The sequence below is a fragment of the Phyllostomus discolor genome, chromosome 10 (genome assembly GCF_004126475.2).
Source record: "Phyllostomus discolor isolate MPI-MPIP mPhyDis1 chromosome 10, mPhyDis1.pri.v3, whole genome shotgun sequence".
In the NCBI taxonomy this organism is placed as follows: Eukaryota; Metazoa; Chordata; class Mammalia; order Chiroptera; family Phyllostomidae; genus Phyllostomus; species Phyllostomus discolor.
In genome coordinates, this window is record NC_040912.2 from 7,900,898 (window position 1) to 7,922,026 (window position 21,129).

A 21,129-nucleotide genomic window follows, 5' to 3' on the forward strand; every position below is an offset into this window, starting at 1 on the left:
GTACCCTGTCAAGCTTCTCCAAGGACAGCAACCCATAATCTAAGAAAATGTGAAGCCCGGTCCAAGTTTTAACTAAGTGAATCGCCAAGATCCACAACTTTTCCTGGCTCCGAGGACTGGGCAGTGATAAATACTTTCAGCTTAATAGTGTGCTGACTGATTACCACACTTTAATCGAAATGCCTTAAGAGGGTTCTACATGCGAGTTCTCGTCTAACATTCTACAATGACAGGACCAAAACGTTTAACCAAAACCACATCGTTCATCCTCTGTTTTTTTAGGACTACCAATTTGTCACTACTCTACTTTGTGGCTTCTTCATTTCATATGTTCTTGCTATAAATACACCCCTTAAAAGCTAATATTATGGCAGATAGATGACTGGAAATTCTTTCCCAACCCACACATAATGATACATGGAAGAAAGATATTATTAGCATTCACATAATTCCCCGGTATATACACGATGCTTCCATCCGCTGGTTGGTCTGTGGTGATGACACACTTCAGCATACTTTAATGTTAATGTTGTATCTAGAAAAAAAGATCCTGGGTCATGTAACACATTTAAATAAGAATAAGTCATAACAATTGTTTGTATTACTTGCACATTGCCATGAATGCAATGATCAGTTTTGTATTTGTAGAAAACAATGCAGGTTATGGATTCACCCCCGAGGCTGAGGAAATGGTGGAAATGTCAAGTGTGTGTTTGACATTTCCAAAGGTGATTTATAGGGTGACAACAGTGACAAATGTGACAAAATGTGTACTATTGTTTGCATGTTACAGTCTAGAAGCACGGTACAATACCTTCACGGTGACTGAAGGGACAAGGTCAGTTCCCACCTCAGCGTCAGGAGCTTGCTGCAAGCACAGAGAAGGAAGGAAGGAAATAATGAGTGAAAACCCGGCTGCAATCCATACGTCTCACCACCGAAGCTGGGAAAAAACAACCGTAAAGGATTTATCACCCTAATGACGGACTCAGAGAGTCAGTGTGACTTTTTGAATGTCTTCATCTAGAAAGTCATGAGCTAATAATATTCAGACATCCACCCTCCCGCCCCCCAAAAGCCACATATTTTATTATCAAGCTACTCCATTGCCAAATTTACTTAAGTGTTGAAACTAATTAATTCTAGTAACACATCCTTCATATTATATAGAAGAAGGCCACCCTGCATTTCTCAGATAAACATTATGCCATTCTTTTAGGCCATTTTATTTTTAACTCGACAAAGGAATGTTTAATTCTGACTAACATTATGAACATGTAACTAAGACACATAATTAATAATATAAATATTGAGCACCCTTACCCCTAGAAAACAGAATAAAGGTAGGAGTGAGACTTTTTTTCCACTAGCTCATATGATAAACTAGTTACTCTTTGAGCATTGGCCCAGGCTACCTGGCTCTACCTGTCAAAGAATTTGGAGTATAATATCATAGAGCAAACATTTCCTTGCAATTTATAACTTATTTTTTAGACTGGTAGATTTAGAGGAAAAGTCTCACTCTGTGACAGAATCAAACGAAGGGGTAACGTATTTTCTAGTAATACCCAAATGAATACCTGGGGAACAACTCAGGCCCTAAAATCTCTATCCAGCCAGTGAATGGGCCCACTGTACTTTAACTTAACCTATTTGAAATGTTTTCACGAGGAAAAATTAAGCCACATCTAAGCAATGGAGACTGCTATGATATAATGGGCACCAGCACAGTCAAGAGTTGGGAGATCCAAATTCTATTTATGACTCCCTACGAAATCACACATGAACTCGAATCCAACTTCTCATGCAGGAGGACAGGACCAAATGCTCGCCTCCTCTCTAAAAGACCCCATTCTAATAGAAATTGCACTATTTTGTAGATGTGTGCTTTCATATTAATGATTCAAAATAAAACGTTAAGCCAGGCTTTCTGCTCTAGTAGTACTTTGAATCCAGGAAATGCTTTACTTTAGCTGTCCAGAGACCTAGAAAAGACACGGACATCTCCTGTTTCCTGCTCTTTTCAACCCATCGTCTAAGCACCGAGGGACTTCGAGGACAGCAGTCCTTCGGGAAGTAGAAGTGGAGCCAGAGGGAAACGGCTACACAAAGACACGTGGCTATACCAGAGCCACATGAGTCGCTGGTCTCACGTTTTCCAGTGGAATGAAGGCTACACTCTCAAGACTCTCTTAAGAAGGAAAAATGAGTGATAGGGAAAACGAAGCTGGAAAGAGGCACCTAGCTGAAAGGAAACATTACCCCAGACTGACAGCAGGGAAACACACATTACGATATAGCGCCGTTACATAAGCCTTTTCCTACAAAGACCAAAAGTTGCTAGAGAACAGAAAGGGAATTCCTCATTCCAAAAAGCCTATGTTTAAGAGAATCTAAAAAAAATTAATAAGTGGCCCAGAGGGAAAAAAAGAATCATTCCTAAGGCAAGAAAACGTGTGTACGTTTGTCGGCTAACGGAGCAGAAATGTTCCACTCGGGCTGCGCCCTTCAGGCGGGGTGAGGCACGGCGTGTGCGGAGCGGGCAACGTTTGAGACAGTGCCTCTACTATGTGGCGCGGCTGGCGATGCGTCTTTCACACGCGGTCCTATTCCTGTAAGTGTGCCCAACTGTCTACGCCACGGCCACGTTAACGTGATTTTTATCACAACTGGGGTTGGCTGTTCATACTAAAATTAACCTTTGAACATTTATGACAACTACTTACTATATTATGCTCTGATACCTAGATATTAAAATCGCTTCCTTAGCAAAATTATATGACGTGAACTCCAACTACATAAAAGCAGTGAATTCGATCCCTTGTCTAAATCGATCAGCCTTTGGTAGGAACACAGATAAACGCATAGATTTTGCCCAAACGGCAGGCAGTAAGACACGACCCGTCATAATCTAACAAGTGCTTACAGAAGACTGGACAAGGAGATGGGGCAACAGAACCAAGGACAACCCCCCTTTCATCCTTCCTGTTTCTCAGCTTCATTCATTCATTCTCGGAGCAAGTATATATTGAGCACTCGTGTGTGATAAGCACTAAGGTATGGTGGTGAAGGACACGGGTAGCGAAATGTAGGAGGTGGTAGTGGTGATGATGGTGCTGATGGTGATGATGCTGGGAGAACTAAAATGACATTTGATGATACTGATGATGCTGGTTAATTATCATAACAATTCAACCAAAGAGATTCTACTACCATTCTCATTTTCCAGATGAGAAAACTGAGACTAAGAGAACTAAATACCTCGCCCTGGGACACACGGACAGAAATAGAGGGAAAAATGATCCCCGGCCCAACTGCTTACTCTTCATCTCCTCCGCCTTCACAACCACCATAATGTATGAAAGACTGCACACTCACAAACCCTGAGCTGGGCCTTTCTCGAACATTACCTCACTGAACCTTCAACAGAAGTCTTGTGGGGTCAGTGTTATTCATCTGGATTAGAACTATCTCAATATTCTGGTACTGAAAAAGTTAAACTTAAAAAAAATAGATTCAGAATAACGGTAAGAATCCCTTCTACTGTTCCCCCTCCCCTTTTGGGGGACAGAAATCTGCCTAAGGAACTCCTCACCACACGAAGAGGCTATAAATGTTTATTTCTAGAAAATAACAAAGATTAAAAGTTGTTATCCTCCCTCCCTTAAGTTTCTTTCTGAAGGCACATAATTTAAACCAATACATTTTGGCCCCAATTCACCCAAGTCCACTACAATCACAAACCCTTTCAAAGTCTGCAAATACACCTACAGACACGGAGTCCAAGTTAGGAGAAACCATGACGGAGATTTTCAGGTCATCTTCCCTCTCGGTCATGGGCCAGACACCTGTAAGTTGAAAACAGAAAAAGAAAAGACATTTAATCATCAAGTAAAACCTGCTGTATAGTTAAGGGTTATCTATACTGTAAGTCAAAAAACAACCCCATACCCATACAAGTTTAAAAGACTAACACATTACAGACTTAGAAGCTTGATGTTAATCCTGTCCCCTCTACCATACTTCAAAGAAAGGCTGTCTCTTCCCCCAAAGATATTAGCTAAGATGGGACCTACTGACTGACCAGCGTTGGGAATTTTGCTGCCTTCTCCTTAACTGCTGGCGGGAGCCCAAATCGGTACAGCCCTTCCGAAGGGAAGCTGGTTTGAAGGGAAGTACGTTGGGAGGCAAGTCATTCTACAGCGGGGAAGCAGAACTGTCGGGTCGCAGGACCTGTACGACTTACTTGCACTGTGACCGTCACAGCCAGTTCACAGACACGCCCAGGAAACCCTCTGCTGCTCGCACTTATTAAGAACAGAAACCAAACAACCTGAATCTCTGTATTGCTGTCAACAGGGAAACAGTTGACTAAATTATGGCGTATCTGTGCTGTGCAATGGTCTAAGCTATAAATAAGAGAACTGTCCATCTTTGCATACTGGTAAGAAAAACTCCGAGATATGCCTATTAGTAAAGAAGCAAGGCGCGGAAGACGCAGCACGATGTGTCTGATATGTAGTTGCATAACCACAAATATCTCCTTAAGGAGCGCACAAATGCTCTTGACAAAGGTTCCCTGTCAACAACCTCACGGAGGAGGATCCGCGGTTTGCCCTATTAATTAGTGCTGTCTGAATTCTCTTCACCACACTCATGTTAGTGTCACAACTTCAAGTTTCACAGTTTAAAAAATGTCTGTGGTGAATAGGATAGTATGAACAGGTGACAGAGATCCTAAATAAGGAACATCAATGACATTCACACAATACGAGTGTGTGCATGTGCATATGAGGTTCGCCCAGGAAGAATCCAGCCACGTAAGATGAAAGATGGAGGCATTTATTGCAGAAGATGCAAGAAACATTGTATATGGGACAGTGACACCTCAGTCCCCTTCAGAGCAGGCACCTTGGGACTTCACATGCTTCTCCCAGCATTATATGACCTTGAGGAAGTCTGGTTCATCGGTAGCAGTTTGAATGATGTCATTGGCAACTGCAGCACGATGGACCTCCCGCTCTGGTAGCAGAAGCCACGGAATGAATTTTGCCACGACACATTTCATGCCAAGATCCTGCATCAAAATCTCAGGCGCAGAAGTCTTTAGAATCCCCAGATCAGCTTCTAGTTCTTGCGCTGTCAGATTGCAGCCCGTACACGTTCAACAATCTCGGGTGTTTTGCTTGTTGCAGGCCTTCCAGAACGAACTTCCTATCACTTTCATTAGATTCTCAACCATCTTTGAAGCATTTGTGCCACACTTTCATTTGCGCTGCACTCACTGCATCATCCCCGAAAGCCTCCTGAATCATCCGAATAGTTTCTATGGAGGACTATTCCAGCTTAACGCAAAATGTGATGCAGATCTGTTGCTCTACTTGCTCATTTTGCATGCAACGGCCACACAGTACACGTGCTCACTCAACAGCATCTACCACCCCCGCTGAGTAGTTCAGTGAAGTCGTCATTGTTCACGCATGTGCATTCCAGTCCAATCTCCTTGGTTGCCCATTTATACCAATGTCCTGCAAACTGTTCTCCTTATATTAACAGTGACTAGACTTTTTCCGGACAGACGTGTGTGTATGTGTGTGTGTGTGTGTGTGTGTGTGTGAGTGTGTGTGTGAGAGAGAGAGAGAGAGAGAGAGGCTGTTGGTTGCCCACTCAACACCCACCCTCCCCCCTCCTTCATTGTGGCCGAGCACTAATTCTGTCGAGGCATCCACCTTCATCTCAAAGTCACTGGACTGGTCAAATTCAATCACGGTGACTTCACTCCCCTGACCATTTGTTGTTTCAGGCACGAGCAGGGGATTCATCCTGGCAGAAGTGAGGGAAGAAAAGCTGGGTGCGGGTGGGGTGCTGGCACTTGCTCCTGGGAAAGCCAAACCTCCTCAATAAGAGGGGGGACTCAAGAGAACTCTGTCTCTTCTCTGGAAATCGAATCTGCACATGATGCCTGGGTCTGCTGAGACCACCCTTGACTCTCAGAGGAACGTCGCCCACACGCTGCGGGTGGCGGGCTGAGAAGATGGAAAGCACGGGCCACAGCCACGGGAGAAGCAGCTGTCTGACAGAGAGAAGACCTGCCTACCGTGGCCATCAACCGTGCCCACCGACACTGCAATATTTGGGATAGGAATTTCCAGAACTTCCTCAGTGAGAGTGCGGATGGCTGCTCATCGCCCACCCAACCACCATTCCTCAGTTCTTTCTTACTAAAAGAAGCCCAGTGTTATTCTGAGCAACCAAGTGCTCAGCTTAAACCCTAAGTTTCCCAGCCTCTTTTGCAGCCTAGAGCAGCCAGTGAGATGTGAGTAGAAGCTGTCCAGGGTGTGGCTTCCAGGGGAGCTCCTCCTGGGGGCTGACGCAGCTGCAGATGCGAGGGCAGGAGTTCCACAAGCCACCCTGGGCCGACAGATGGCTCCGGGAGAGAAGGAACCGCGGTCCCCGATGACAGGGGAGCTGCCAGGCCAACCCTGGTCTGCCCGTCGAGGGCCTTCTCTTGCACGGAAAAGGAGCACAAGCCACTTTAGTTGGGTATTCTGTTACAGGCAGCCCCACATAACCCTTCCGACAAGGCCTCCAAGTACGAATGATGGCAGTACTCGGTGGTGGAGGCAGCTGGGTTATCCTGGATGTATTTCACCTGGGATGCAGACTTCTGACAACACCCCCGCGTCCCGCTGCTCTCTGTCCCTTCCCGAAGGCGCCGCTGGGCGGGAGGCTCAGTATCCGCGCTCACTCCCTCAGACTCACCCCAAGGAGGGAACCTGACCGACTGTCTGTGCCACAAGGAAACTCCACCTTTGAAAGTGCCCACCGACAGGCGCTGCTGACTGCTGGGAACAGAAACTCCGGGTAGGGTTCACACCAGGGAGCTGAGCACGAAAAGCTTCAGAATCCATGAGCCATTCTGAAATCATTACTGTAATTTCATCCTTACAACATGCATTCCTCATTACACACATAAAATCGGGTTCAAAACACTTTTATTTCGGTAGATAATATACACCATGTGTACAACAAAATGTACTATTTAAATGGGCTTTAAATTTTTGCTGCAACCCTTACTTTGAAGAAATAAAAAAAAAAGCTTTAAGTACTGAACATAACCCACAAGACTGTGAAATTTTTTTGTAATCTTAAGTTGCTATACTAAAATAAGTGGCATTTAAATGAATAATGAGGTCATCAAAAAGTTCAGAGTTTTAACTTCTCATAATTTTCTACACTGAAACAATTTAGTGCTTTCATATAATTACAGGTATTTTAATAAAAAATATACCACAGTTTTATAAGAGTACAGAATACTAATTTTTTTCCATATTGAGAAATAAAGTATTTTAAAAGTCTCTCTTTTTAAAAAAGGTTCTCTTTGTTTCTTTTTCAGGAATAAAACCAAATGATGGTGGAGAAAGGGCAGAGAACTTCAAATATCAACTGAAACCCAAGGTTACACAAATAATGAACTTTGCACCCAAGTCCGTGGGCACATCCCTAACCTAATTAGCAGTTATTTCAAATTACACAAAGGGTCAAGGCGATGACAAGGAAAACAACCTAACCTTCTCACCCAAGGGCATCGCCATGGTCACAAAAAAATAACCTTTAGCTGCGAGGGATTTTTCTGAGAAACATTTTACACAATTAAGTGTTAATCAAAATATCATTAGCACATTGTTTATGGAAAGAGCAAAATCTCAAGGCAAAATCTGGAGTGAAAAGTCACATTACATTTATTTAATGAACTCTAGAAATTTCATGTTTCATATACATGCCACTCTTTCCCAATTATATTTTTAAATGACAAAGTGAGACTTATAATTCCAATAATCCCAAAACGCTAGTATCAAAAATGGGGGAAAAATGCACATTGCAATGTGTCACATTCAATTTTAACCATTCTCTACTTGACAGGGGCTGCTGACAACAAATTAACTAATTGGAGATACGACTTAAAAGAACTAAGTTTCATTAGTTTGCTTTCAAAACTTTCTAAGAGAAGGTGTGAAGCCAAAGAATAATTACTTTTTAATACTCATATATTTATATATATATATTATCTAATATCGTCTGAATCTGTCTTGGTAATATAGACTCAAAAATACATAAATCTCGTAAGATGATTGGACCAGGATTAAGATTGGCTCTGTTGTTTTCATTGGCTTTTGATGCTCTGCTTCTTTTATTATTCCTACTTGTTTTAACATTTCTTTTATGTGAAAATAGTCCATATTTTTTCTCATTAAAAAAATACTTTTTACCTGACCCTGAGAAGGAAACTTGAAGTAATGCTTTTCGCATGTCCAACTCAAACTTCAGGATTGGTGTTTTGTTTCTCCTTTTAATTTACAATAAAATTATACCCCCGTGAATCCCAACGTAAGATAATACTGAGTTATCCAAAACTCAGGAACCGAAAACATCATCAGTCTGTGAGTCATTAGAAATCAGCACACCACAGGCTGCCCTCCATCTGGACGGCTAATTAACTACAAGCATAAAGTATATTACTAAGCTATAAATGACCACATTTTTAGTAACAAAGTGGCAACTCATGTACTGCTTTGGTTTCTTTTAAAAGGAGCAACTAACACTTTTTTTCAGGTATATTAGAAGTTAATAAATGACCACTCTGAACTTTAATGCTCTTATCAAGGCCTGAAGCCACTACCCAAAAAAGTTCTTGTTATTTTTTTAGAGTACAAAGAAAAAAACTCGATAGCACCATCCCTGCAAAAGGGATACTAGCAAAACCAGTATGTTAAATAGGACGTATTTTTCAGAAGCTACAAAATACAGACTGAGCACAAAGACCTTGTGTGCTAAAGAGCTGCACAGTTTTTTCAACTATGACTTTAATAAAGCCTGGAGGAGAGAATTAATTCATACATACACAACGTTACCCACATACACAATAATGTAACTTCTACAATGAACAGTAAAATCAAATAATAAAAAGCTTCAAATGAGATACCTTGTGACTTGTTCACATCTCTGATGATTCTCTGAAGTTCTTTCAACTCTGAGTCAAGCGCATCATAGTTCAGTTCTCTAGATTCAACCTTCGGGGCCTGGAACAAAGAGGGGTCCGTCCCCAGGTACGAACACTGCAAGTGGCCGTCGTCACTCAGAGTGACGATCACTCCCTTTAAATCACTACAATAAAGCAGGGAAAAGAAGACATAATTTTTCAGTGGATTTAGACTTGAGCAACTACATTTTTATTCAATTAAGCTTCAATATACCATTAAGAAAATGACGTATCTATTTCTAAAGTTCCACATCAAACTCTCAACTCAAATGTTTCAAACATGATTTATATTTACAGAAGCATTCCCAATGTTCTGATTTATCAAAGGGGAAAAAAACCACTTTAACAATTATGATAACAGCTGCCATTTTGGGGGCCTAACTACATGGCAAACCATGCTTCAAGAGCTTTTCTATTATTGTATCTTTTTTCCTTTATTTAATTTTTATTGTATTTTTTCCATTACCATTTAGTTCCCACATGCTCCGTCGCCACAGCAACCCCCACACTGTTGTCCATGTCCAGGAGTCCTTTTCCCTTTTTGCTCCATCCCTCCACCCTCTCTCCTCCCCGCCCCCCACCCACTTAGCTGTCATCTGCTCTGCATCTATGAGTCTCTGTTTTGCTTGTTAGGTCAGTTTGTTTCTTTAGATTCCACATATGCGTGAGATCATATGGTATTTGTCTTTCCCTGACTGGCTTATTTCAGCTAGTGCAATGTTCTCCAGGTCCATCCATACTGTCACAAAGGGTCAAATTTTCTCCTTTTTCACAGCTGAGTAGTATTCCATCATCCAAGTATTGCATCTTTTCCTCCTTTCTCCGGCTCCCACTTGGCACATTCATACTGAGCACTCGAGCACCATTTGGGGAGCCACAGCGGACCCAGAGCTGGGCTGCTGGCCGGCTGAAGGCCAGGGTGAGGCCCAGGAGCCAAGGCAGGACTCTGAAAGGGAATGGCGAGGAGGGTGGCAGAGTGAACCCCGGGAGGACGTGAAGAGGAACGCACCCCTGCCCTCCTCCTTTTCCTCCTCTCTGCCATGGGACTCGCGTCTGCCCTCCTTCCCCAGGGCCACCAACCACTTCCTTCACACATGCTCCTTCCCCTCCCTTCCCTCTCAGGTGGAAGCACCCCATTTTCCCATTCGGCGGCTCCTTCTCCACCATCTGCGTGTCCCGACGATCTCTTTTCCTCCCCGCCCTTTCACTCCTCCTTCCCTTAGACTCCCTCTGATCTGCTCTGCTCTGGAATCTCGCCATGATACAGAAATCAAAAATTTAGCCCACGATTTTTAAAAACAGAAGTCGTAAGTTGTGCTGAATTTGCTATTAACAGTAGTTGAAATGAACACTACTTGCTTCCTCCATAGTTTTCCCAGAAGAAAAATCACTCAACATTGTCGTAAGTCATTCTGAGCTGATACATAATGAGTTTGTTTGCCTGATGTTTTTAGTTTCCAGTGACCACGGATTTTGTTTACAAAGAAAAAGGGTTACCAACTCGGTTCTACAGGTTAAATGTTAATGAAAATCATAAACATAATTTAGAGAAAAAGAATTTTTTTTAATTCTTGCTATTCATCTGAAGAAAAGGATACATTATATAAGGGTCTAGGCCTTATTCAGAATAAATAAGAATTCTTAAAACTCCCCAAAACCGAGTCACGGAAAGTGGCGAACTGGTGCACCGACTGCACGGAGAGTGGGCGCCACACTGTCCCAGCCTTCCCATCAGGCGGCCCAGCACCCCTTTACCGCCTGCCTTCACTGTGACATCCGTACACGCTTTTCCCAGAGCCCAGGCGCAGTCTGTGCCACCTCGCCCTGTGGCGTAGCCTCAGAGAAATAGAACAAGAGAGTTACATCACTGACTCAACAGCTAAAGAACAACACTCGGAGTGGATGAGGGACTTGGCTTCTAACTCTGACTCTGCCACTAGATACTGAGTCAACTTAGAGAAGCCTTCCTAAATGTTCTTCATCTCCAAAGTGAGAAGGTAAGACTAGAGGACTCTCAAAGGTCTTTAATTTTTATGAATTGGCTCTGTCGATCTATCTCAGAAAACAAATACTCCCCAAATGAAATTATGTTCTTGAAAGAAAGTGTGAAAAGCAACACCACAGTACCTGGGGGCTTGGCCCTTCCTTTGCTGGCAACGGAAGCCCCCTAGTGGTCATGGAGATGCTAACCTCCAGCTCGGACAAGCCCATTTCAGGAGGGCAAACCCTCTGCCCCTCAGAGTGGTCCCTGTAGTGGGCTCCCCATTCCACACAGCCCCACACACACCTAGGGACCCAATGACATGAATCCTCAGACACTCTGGGACACTAGGGGCAGGTCTTTGGCTGGCTTCCCGGGGAGGGAGGGATCATCAGCCCTTTGAACCCAGAAGGGTTTTTCCACCTCATCCTCACCCCCTGAGTGCTCCATAACGCAGGAAACCTTGCATGGCCTAATCCCAGCATCCTTCACTTTGCAAATTTATTGGGTCACTGAGTTACACAACTCATTACTGAATCAATTTTGTCCCACTGTTTTAGATAGCATAGAACAAGTGATTTATCTAAAAATTTATCTGAACCTATTAAGTTTCTGAGTTCAGAAAGGAAGAGTTTGAATAGAAATACATACACTCATGGGTAGGGTTTACAGGAACAAATTTGGAAGACACATGGACAAAAACTAGGGGTGGGGAGTGATGAGGGGAAGAGTGGAGGGTTGGGTGGGTGGGCTGGAATGGGAGTAGGTGGGAGAAAACTGTATTTGAACAATTATTAAAAAAAAAAAGAAGAAGATCCTTATGTACTAGAGAAACCATGATTTATAGATAAAAAAAAAATGTTTCAACGAGAAATGTTGAGGTTGATGCCAAACAATTTTCAAAATTAACAAATTGAGATCTAAAAATATCAAGTAAATTGCTCTGTATTCCTAAAGCTATTGTACAAATTGAGGTCTGTTTGTTTTAGTAGTCTAGCGCTATTTCAACTAAACCAAAAATAAAAATTGGAACAATAAAAAAAAAAAAGAAATACATACACTCAAAAACACTCTTTACTGGTGCTTCAGGTGCCCAAATGAAAAAGGGGAGGAGCCAGAGTCCCCCCCCTTACTGAAAGGACTCACCCGATGTCAACAGCGTAAGAACCACTGCATGTAATTTAAATCAAGTAACGGAAATGCAGACCAGAGATGAACCCATTTACACTGCACGCTCTGCCCCACAGTAACCCTGCAACGAGCACCGACAACTCCAGAATGAGTCCGTGGGACTTCTGTCTGAAGGCCCTGTGTGGAGCGGGCACCGCTTAGTAAGTCACATCATCTCTTGGAGTCTTGTACAAAGGGCAAACTTTAAAATATATTATCTTTAGGGACCTGGCTGGCATAGCTCAGTGGATTGTGCGCGGGCTAAGAACCAAAGTATCGCAGGTTCAATTCCCAGTCAGGGCACATTCCTGGGTTGCAGGCCATGACCCCCAGCAACCACACATTGATGTTTCTATGTTTCTCTCTCTCTCTCTCTCTCTCTCTCTCTCTCTCTCTCTCTCCCCTTCCCTCTCTAAAATAAATAAATAAATAAATACATAAAATCTTTAAAAATATATATCACCTTTAAAGTAAAACCCAACTTAAGTATGAAGAGGAAAAGTAAGACATTTTTAAGATGTTCAAGCCTTTCTACTTCAAGAACACTTTATTTAACAATATCGTCCGTACGAGTTAACGTGTGAGGCAGGTTCTGTGAGCTGTGACAGAATTCCTGCTGCAAGAAGCCGTCGAGCAGACCAAGGACTGTGAACCGCGCTCCTTACACCGTGAAAGCGGAGCTCACATCGCCAGCATTAAGGTCTCTGGACTATTGCTGATCCTCGAAGCCCACCCGCCAACCCAGGACACCAGTATTTCACCAAGAACTGAGGTCACAGGTGTTACGTGCACAGGACACACAATGATTCTGTGATTTTTAGCAATGAGACATGATACTCAATAATAGTGTTTGCTCAGGAATCTGAAAGTAATTGTTTTATCACTCAGTAAACAGATCCCCGCCTTAATAGTACATTCAAACAAAACTCTGGTTGGATTTTAAAAGTTAAATTTAAAAATATGAAACTACAAAAATATTTATCTGCCCTTGGGATGGAGAGAACTTTCGCTGCAAGAAAGCTATAGAGGAAACTACAAAGGAAAAGATCTCTAGACCAAACCACAACAATAATTTAAACTTGTTATATGCTTTAAAAAACAACGTGGCAAAAAGAACGAAAGGCAAACTGGGAAAACATTGGCAACCAATAAAACACATAATTTAAGTTAAACCATGTGAAGTTAAGAATATTCAACTGTTTTTGACCTGTAAAATCAATTTGAAGTACTTCAGCTAATATGTAAAGAACTCTTACAACAATGAAAATAAGATTATACCTGAAAATAAAAAGGTCAAAAGAAATGTACAATTCACATTAAAAATAATAGTCAATAAGTGGATTTTAAAAATTCCAAAATCAATAAAATATATACTTTAAAAAGCTGTATTTGACTATTTAAAACCTCAAACTAGCAAAAACTGTATTTAAAAATCAGCCCCACTGTTACAGAAGGTACATGGAGATAGAAACTCTCACACACTTTCAACAGGGATGTAAATTGGTCACAAATCCTTTCAGAGAACATTTTAGAAATACATATCAAAAGCCTTAAAAATGCTCATTGTCTTTCATACAGTAACTTCCTTTCACAGTTATTAAGAAAATTTAAAAGCAACTAAATGATAAGAAAAAGGGGAAATATTTTTTAATCATGATACAGCTGTAATAGAATGTTTAGAAGGCAATAAAATATCACGTCTTACAAAATATCTGCTCTCAGAAAAAATAGTAAAAAATAAATATTAAGTGAAAAACCAAAATACTACTGCATAAACATTTTATCCTAATTTTATAAAATACAGATATAAAACGCAGACCAAGAAAAAAAAACCCTGAATGCTAACAAAATGGTGAGTCCTCTGGTTAGTGATTACGAGCTATTTTTAATCATGTCTTACAGTTCTCACAAAGTAAGATAAAAAACTATTTTGTTTTCATAAGAAAAAAAATGTGTTCCATTTTCCATCCCCACATACCGAATTTGAATCGTCAACTTAGAGTTTAAATAATCTACGGCACTAAAATGTTTATCTAATTCTCTCTTTCTGACAAGGCCAAGCTATAAAATATACAACCTGAAAATATTTAAAATACAGCTTACAAGAGACTTTAAAAAATGAACAGTTTCTTTTGTTTGCTAATACAACAAAACGAATGAGCAACTGTTTTAAAAATAAGTGAAAAGAAATGCACTCAATCAAATGTCCTCTTGCTCAACTGCTTTTTACACAAAATAGAAATATTTTAAGTTAAACTGTAAGTTTGGATTTTATTATTCTATATCCATATCCAAAAACTCTTGAAAACATAAACAATATTTATTTCGCGCAATTTTTACCCTGCCTCAGAAAGGAGCACATGATTCCACGGCCCTCTCCTTACGCCCCCTCTCAGCCCCACCACGCTGGGCTGGGTCACTCGAATGTAATCCAAGTCGTTCCACCATCACGCAATAACAGAAGCTGCAAAGGCAAATAAAACAGGGTCCTGCCCCTAACAAACTGGTCTAGCTGTAATGGTAAACTTACGCTTTAAAAAAAATAGCAACTGCAACATCACATGCAGGTGCCATCAGCACAGCAGGCAGAAAGAGTGTGTGACCGTGCACGAGAAAACTGCACGCAGCCTCACCGGGCAGAGGACGCACAGGCTGCGTCCTCCCAGAAGCAGACCCTCGGGTGAGGAACAGGTAGACCGAAGGGAGATGGCTCTGGCCTTGGTGAACTCACTCAGTCTCGTGACTTGAAACACCCCTTTCGGGCCAGCTCCCGTGTTCACACCCGCGGACAGACCTCGCCCCCAAGTCCAGCCACGGATGGGCAGCAGCCCACTCCACCGCTCCCCACGTGCCGGGCCGACGGGCATCTAAAGCTGAACGTGGCTGCCACTGAGTTCCTGATCTTGGGTCCTCCTGCCCGGCTCAGACCTGTTCCCCCTGCAGCCTTTCTGCATTTCCAAGACAAGACGATGTATTAAACACTCAGTGAAATAAAGAAGCCCGGGGCACTGGAACAAAGAAAGTCACGGGGGGAGTGGGTCAACATGGGGCCAAGAAACTGGGTTAAATCACACAGACCCATGCAGACTATTAAAAAGGGTGAAGTTTGTCCTCAAGCAATAGGAAATCACAAAAGGGTTTTAAGTATAGGAGTGAGAAGTAACATGATCAGATTCATCTTACCAAGAACCCCTCGGACTGCAGCGTGGAGAGACCACTCCGGGTGGAGGGCGTACAGTAAGTGCAGGGGAGGGGAGGTGGGGGCCCAGGCGGAGATGAGAGGAATGGGGAAAAGGGGAGACATCAAAACCTAGTTAGAAGGTAAAGCCACATGGTCTCACTGAATCCCCAATCACCTGGTGAGGAAAAGCACTGAGTGCCTCCACTGTGCGAACACAGGAATGAACCCGGCTCCAAGGTGAGACGGAATAATCGATCGTGGTTACCAGCAGATGACACGCGAAGCCACAGAGAGCCAGGCTTTCTGGCTCCAGACCCGAACCTCTGCATCTCCACACGGCTGCCCTCAGAAGGCAGCAAGTGACTCTTCATGCAAAATGGTTTTTTTAGAGTAGACTGTGTAGTCAACAAATAGAAAATGCTTTTTACACAATGATTTTACATTTAACTAAATTGTATGTTAAATAAACCACAGAAGGGTTTTCTCCATTATTTTTCTTAGCACAATGCATAAATAGTCAGAAATGAAATGTGGAAAATAAGAAAGAAAAGGAAAAGAAGAGGCCAATTCTATGCAAAATGTCCTATGAACATTTCCCTTCAATCTACAAAGTTAAATACAAAGTGATTATGGGTATTTCCTGTTCCCTCCGGTTGATGGGAAACCAGCTGACACACCTGTTTGGGATTCAGTAGCAAAAGCATACCAGACAGCCATTTGGAAGTTGCTATTATCAGCAGGTTCCAACATTGTACATTTAGAAAAAAACTAAGATCTCTTTGGATGCGAGTTATCAATTGTTAAAATTATCTGCATTATAAAGTAGATTAATGACTGTTAATGACTAACCACAGAATCTAGCAGGGATGGGGCTTTCAGGTTAGTTCTTGTGAAGACAAGTATGTCTTAAACAAAAGAGAAATAATTTTCATGTTGGAAAAACCTCAATTGTAATTGTTCTGATGGTTAAACAGCTCTGGGGTCTTTAGCACCCTCACTGAACTAACACTGAACCAGAAAGCAAAAAGGGGTGCGCGGTTTGGTTCTAGGTTCTTGTTTATTATTTGCCTCTCATTTCTCCACTATATTTCATTCATTCATTTGTTCACTCATGCATTCATTCAACTATTTTCAAACACCATCTGCAGTGCTATAGAACACATGGATAAATGGAATCAAAAATCAAAAATGATCTCAAAGACACCACACTCCCATAAAAGAATAAGAATTGCACCCTGACAAGTGTAACATGGGGTAGAAGACATAAGTACCCAAGACGAGTAAAAAGTACTTCACTGTTCAGAAGTAGGAAAGTCACTGCTAGCCAGGGAGATGAGGGAAATCTTAACAGTGGAAATAAAAGCTTAAGCTGGACACCGAAATACGGTCTGTTCTTCAACGACTGTTTCTGAAATCTGAATTAATGCTGATGTGTCCTGTGCACAAGGAGATGATGTTAATAGAACTTTGAGGTTGCTTCATGCTCAACTCTCCCCAGCCCCTGAGTGTTCTGAACCTCAGAGTAGCTGCAGAAAAATACCGTACCTGACCGTACGCATGTGCCGCTCTTCCACTGTTCTTCGCAGCTCAGTTCCCCTGCGTGCCCTGGGTTGAAAGGGCTTCTTACGTGGTTCTCGTGAGCAGCCTGGATTCTGCTCCTGTCTCCTCCACCCTTCCTCCACGCTGCCTTCACCTTCCTGTTTAGGAGTCAATCTAACTGCTGGAGAGGATGTGGGGCAACCAGAGCACTCACATGTCCTTGGCGGGAATCTAAAGTGAGTCCCCTACCTTTGGCAGCTTCTTGTAAGATTAAACATGTATCAAGCCTTTGACCCAGAAATTTTACCCCTAATTATTTATCTAAGATAACTGATAACATTGCCTGGAAAAAGGCTTATACAGGAGAAAAGATAATTAATTATGGTATATTCATGAAATGAAACACTACTAAGCAATAAAAAATAATCACTGTTACATGCAACAAAAAAGAATGTTTAAAAATATGTTGACCAAAATAAGACAGCTATTAAAACGTATATACTGTGTAATTCCATTAACATGAAGTACCAGAATAAGCAACATGTATCTATTACCAAAAAAAGTGTGAATAGTGGTTGCCTGGAAGCAGGGGAGGAGGGAGTTATTAACTGGAAAAGGACCCACAAAAATTCTGGTGATGGAAACATTCTGTAACTTGAGAGAGCCATGGGTTACACAGGTGTATCCATTTGTTGAAACTGTACCATTAAGGTTTGTGCCTCCCAATGTATATAAATTTTACCTTAAAAAATAAATTTAAAATAAAGGAGGTGGAGGTATAAAAAAAGGAAGCATGCCAGAATATTGATCATTGTTAAAGTTGAGTACTGGGTACAAGGGAGTTCATTAGTATATATGACTCCCTTAATATATACTTGAACTTGTCTATAATGTAAAAATTTGGGGGGTTAAAAAACAGCAAATAAAATGCATTACATACATAAATGCAGGGTGGGGGCAAAAGGAGGTTTACAGTTGTGAGTATGCAAAACATGGACTTTATTCTTCTATTTTATTTTTTAAGTATTGTATTACTTTCCATACAAATAACTGTAAACCTCCTCTTGCCCCACCTGCATATATAAACGGCACCACCCACACACTACCTATAGAGATGATGTGTGAATCTACCCTGACATGACCTAGGGACCACCTGAAGTTTTAGCTCTATATTTATGCCACAAGTGTGCTCCTCCCCACTCCTGCCCCCACTTAACCATCTCTTCCATCCTGCCCATTCCTCTCTATTAGCATGGCAGACTGTAAAAATGGCCTAAATTTTCTTTAGCCAAGTATCTACGGCTCTTTCAATGTGACTTTACAACTCCTCCCATGAAGGGGTGAAGTCTATTCTGCACCCCTTGATTCTGGACTAAACTCACATCTTGCTTTGGCTAAGAGAATGATGAGATCATTCTCAGAATTAGGGTGGGCTGTAAATACAATTATGTGTATCCCTGTAAGAGACAAAAGAAAAAAAGCTAAGCCACAGAGCAACATGGAGGAGACGGCCAGGTAACGGCAGAAGAAGAGAGAGACTGGAGTGATGAGACCAAAAGCCAAGAACACCAAGGGCTGCCAGGAGTTCCCAAAAGCTAGGAGAGAGACATGCAATCAATTCTCGCTCAGAGCCTCTGGAGGGAACCAGACCTGTTCACACCTTGATTTTGGACCTCTGTCCTATAGAACTGTGAGAGAATGCATTACTATTGTTTTGAAAGATCCAGCTTGTTGTAGTTTGTAACAGCGAACCCAGGAAACCAACACACAGCACAGAGCAGAAGAGGCACCCAGCTAAGCCTAGCCCCAAACTGACAACCCCCAGAATCATGACCTAAATGAACACTCGTTATTACAAGCTACTAAGTTTTGAGGTGGTTTGTTACCCAGCAAAGCTAATTAACACAACTGACCTCCCGAGTGCCCACTCCTCTTTCAAAAATTACCTCTTCCACAGCCAATCTTCTTACCTTCAGATAAAACAGACCACCTCACTACACCCACTAAATAATACTTCTGTAATAGTACTTATAAAATGTTATAGCATTTTTTAAATTTTTTTGCACATTTGTCATCTTTGACCAACCAGGCTGTAAACTCCCTCAGGGCAGGGATTATATAATGCTGAATTTGTATCCCTGAATGCCAGAGACAAGGACTTCATATACATGAAGTTTTCCAAAAACAATTCATTCTAAATTCGTCCTTGTCTCTAATACCTACTTATAAGCAAATAAGAAACACCACAACATTCCATGGACCGATCAATAATTACAGACTATCAAGTCAACGAGGAAGACCTCTGAAACTGCCCATAACACTTCAAATGGAACACGTGAGATCAATAGAAAATGTATCCAACTTTATTTACAGTTATCTAATATCCCTTCCTTGATCCTTTTAATCGCCAGATAACAAGGCAATGACTGAAGGAGTGGGAAGACTGCGTATGCAGGTGGCGGCTCTCGCCTGGCACCGTGCCTTGAATGTATAAATGCCAAGGGAGCTGGTATGCAAATATATTCTCTCCCGAGGAAAAGAAGGAAGTTTTCTAAAGTAGACGTTCAAGGCAATGAATCTTTCCATAAATAAAACTAGATGTTGGAATCCTTCCCTGATGCAGGAAAGAAGACACGGTTGGGTGCCATAATTTTCTAATGCATCGGGCCCTTACCGGAATCGAGTCAGGCATTAAGCCAACCACCTGTGTGTTTTTAGCACCTATGGGTTGAGGAGTTACTTCCGCAATTTTTTAAAATAATTATGCCTTCCTGGTCCTTTCCTACATGACCATCTCTCAGGCAAAGCTTCCTATCAACACATTTTCACATACACAGCTCGTGATAAGTACAAAAATCTAGGCACCAGGAAGAATCAAGCATAGAATCTAAGTTTCCTGTTTCACCGTGGGCATTTTTTTTTTGCCCACCCTTCCACACTGATTTCCAAGGAATCAAAAATGTAAGACAATTTTTAAGTTGCAATTTGAGATTAGTGTAAACGGTTTTCAGTTATGACTGCTACCCACAATTAGCCCCAATAATCAGGAGCTGGACTATTTAATGGGAGAGACGTGGTCATTAGAACGCCCAAGAAAAGGACAAGAGAAATGGGGGAGCCAAGACAGCTTCCAAAGGTGTCCAAGTGGCAGGAGCTCTGAAAAAAGATGCCACGGCAAATTGCAGAAACTGCAGAGGTTGTAGTGGGGAGACTGGGCTGAAATTTCTTGCAGTGAAGAAATGTCTAAGCATCAAGAACTCAGAGGTCAGTGGACTGGGATGGAATTAGACAGAAAACTGTATTTGAACAATGATTAAAATAAAATTTTTTTAAAATGACCAAAAAAAAAAAAAAAGAACTCAGAGGTCAGCCTGTCCTTTGAAAACTAGATCGTCTTATTAGACGAACTAGAAAGTCAGCGCAACACTGTTAAGTCTGACAAATTATGCTCACAGACTAAACAAGTAAAACGTTAACCAGAGGGGAAAAAAGATGTAACTTCTAGAAGTGATTCTTTTGTACTGGGGAAGCAAAACATGTTTATAAGGATCTGACTCAATTTGTACGTCTTTCACCATTACAGAAATTATTTATTACCTACTGTATTCAGGCACCATTCTAGATGCTAAAGATAAACAGACAGGTTACACTGGTGGTTTTCCTCTGGGAACTTCAAGTGCAGTGGGCACCACAGGTATGTGAATCAAACAAGAATACATGAGGCATGCCCTGGGAGATGATGGACAAGGGAGCCAAAGAAACAAAGAGAAAGGACATCGAAACCAGAGAGAGAAGTGCTCCCTACAGCAGACAACACGAGCAGGAATAGATGAGAGAGTGAACAGGGCATCCCAGCCAAGTGTCCTCCATGCAGGGGACACACCCCTCGGAGTCCAGGACACCTGGGCACAGCATTTTATGAAGGCCAGAGCCACTGGTGCCACAAATCTCTATTACGTGTCAAAGATGCACCATGCGCGGTTCTCAGAGTGAGACTATCAGGCAAGAAATCCCACAGAAAGCTAGTAAGCTTTCTAGTGTGCTCCCGTTCTAATAAGAAGAAAAACACAATGCACAAGAGACATAAATATATGGTATGTTCACAGGTGACAGGGGCATGGAGACAAAGTTAGCAGGGAGAGGAAGATTCAGACTGGGCCGAGAAGGCAAGGCATGAGTTGCTTGGGCGGTGAGGCTGGGGAGGAGATGCACGTAGTG

At 42.0% G+C, this 21,129-nt stretch overlaps 1 protein-coding gene across 1 annotated transcript in view; it reads right to left on the reverse strand.

Annotated features, from left to right (window-relative positions):
• BBS9 (Bardet-Biedl syndrome 9) overlaps nucleotides 1-21,129 on the reverse strand; it is a 331,962-nt gene that overhangs the window by 190,585 nt on the left and 120,248 nt on the right. The window contains exons 10-12 of the mRNA XM_028525469.2: nucleotides 8,984-9,165; nucleotides 3,772-3,848; nucleotides 815-868 (exon numbers count right to left, since the gene is read on the reverse strand). Coding sequence (XP_028381270.1) covers nucleotides 815-868; nucleotides 3,772-3,848; nucleotides 8,984-9,165 — 313 coding nt within the window. The remainder of the gene's footprint in view (nucleotides 1-814; nucleotides 869-3,771; nucleotides 3,849-8,983; nucleotides 9,166-21,129) is intronic.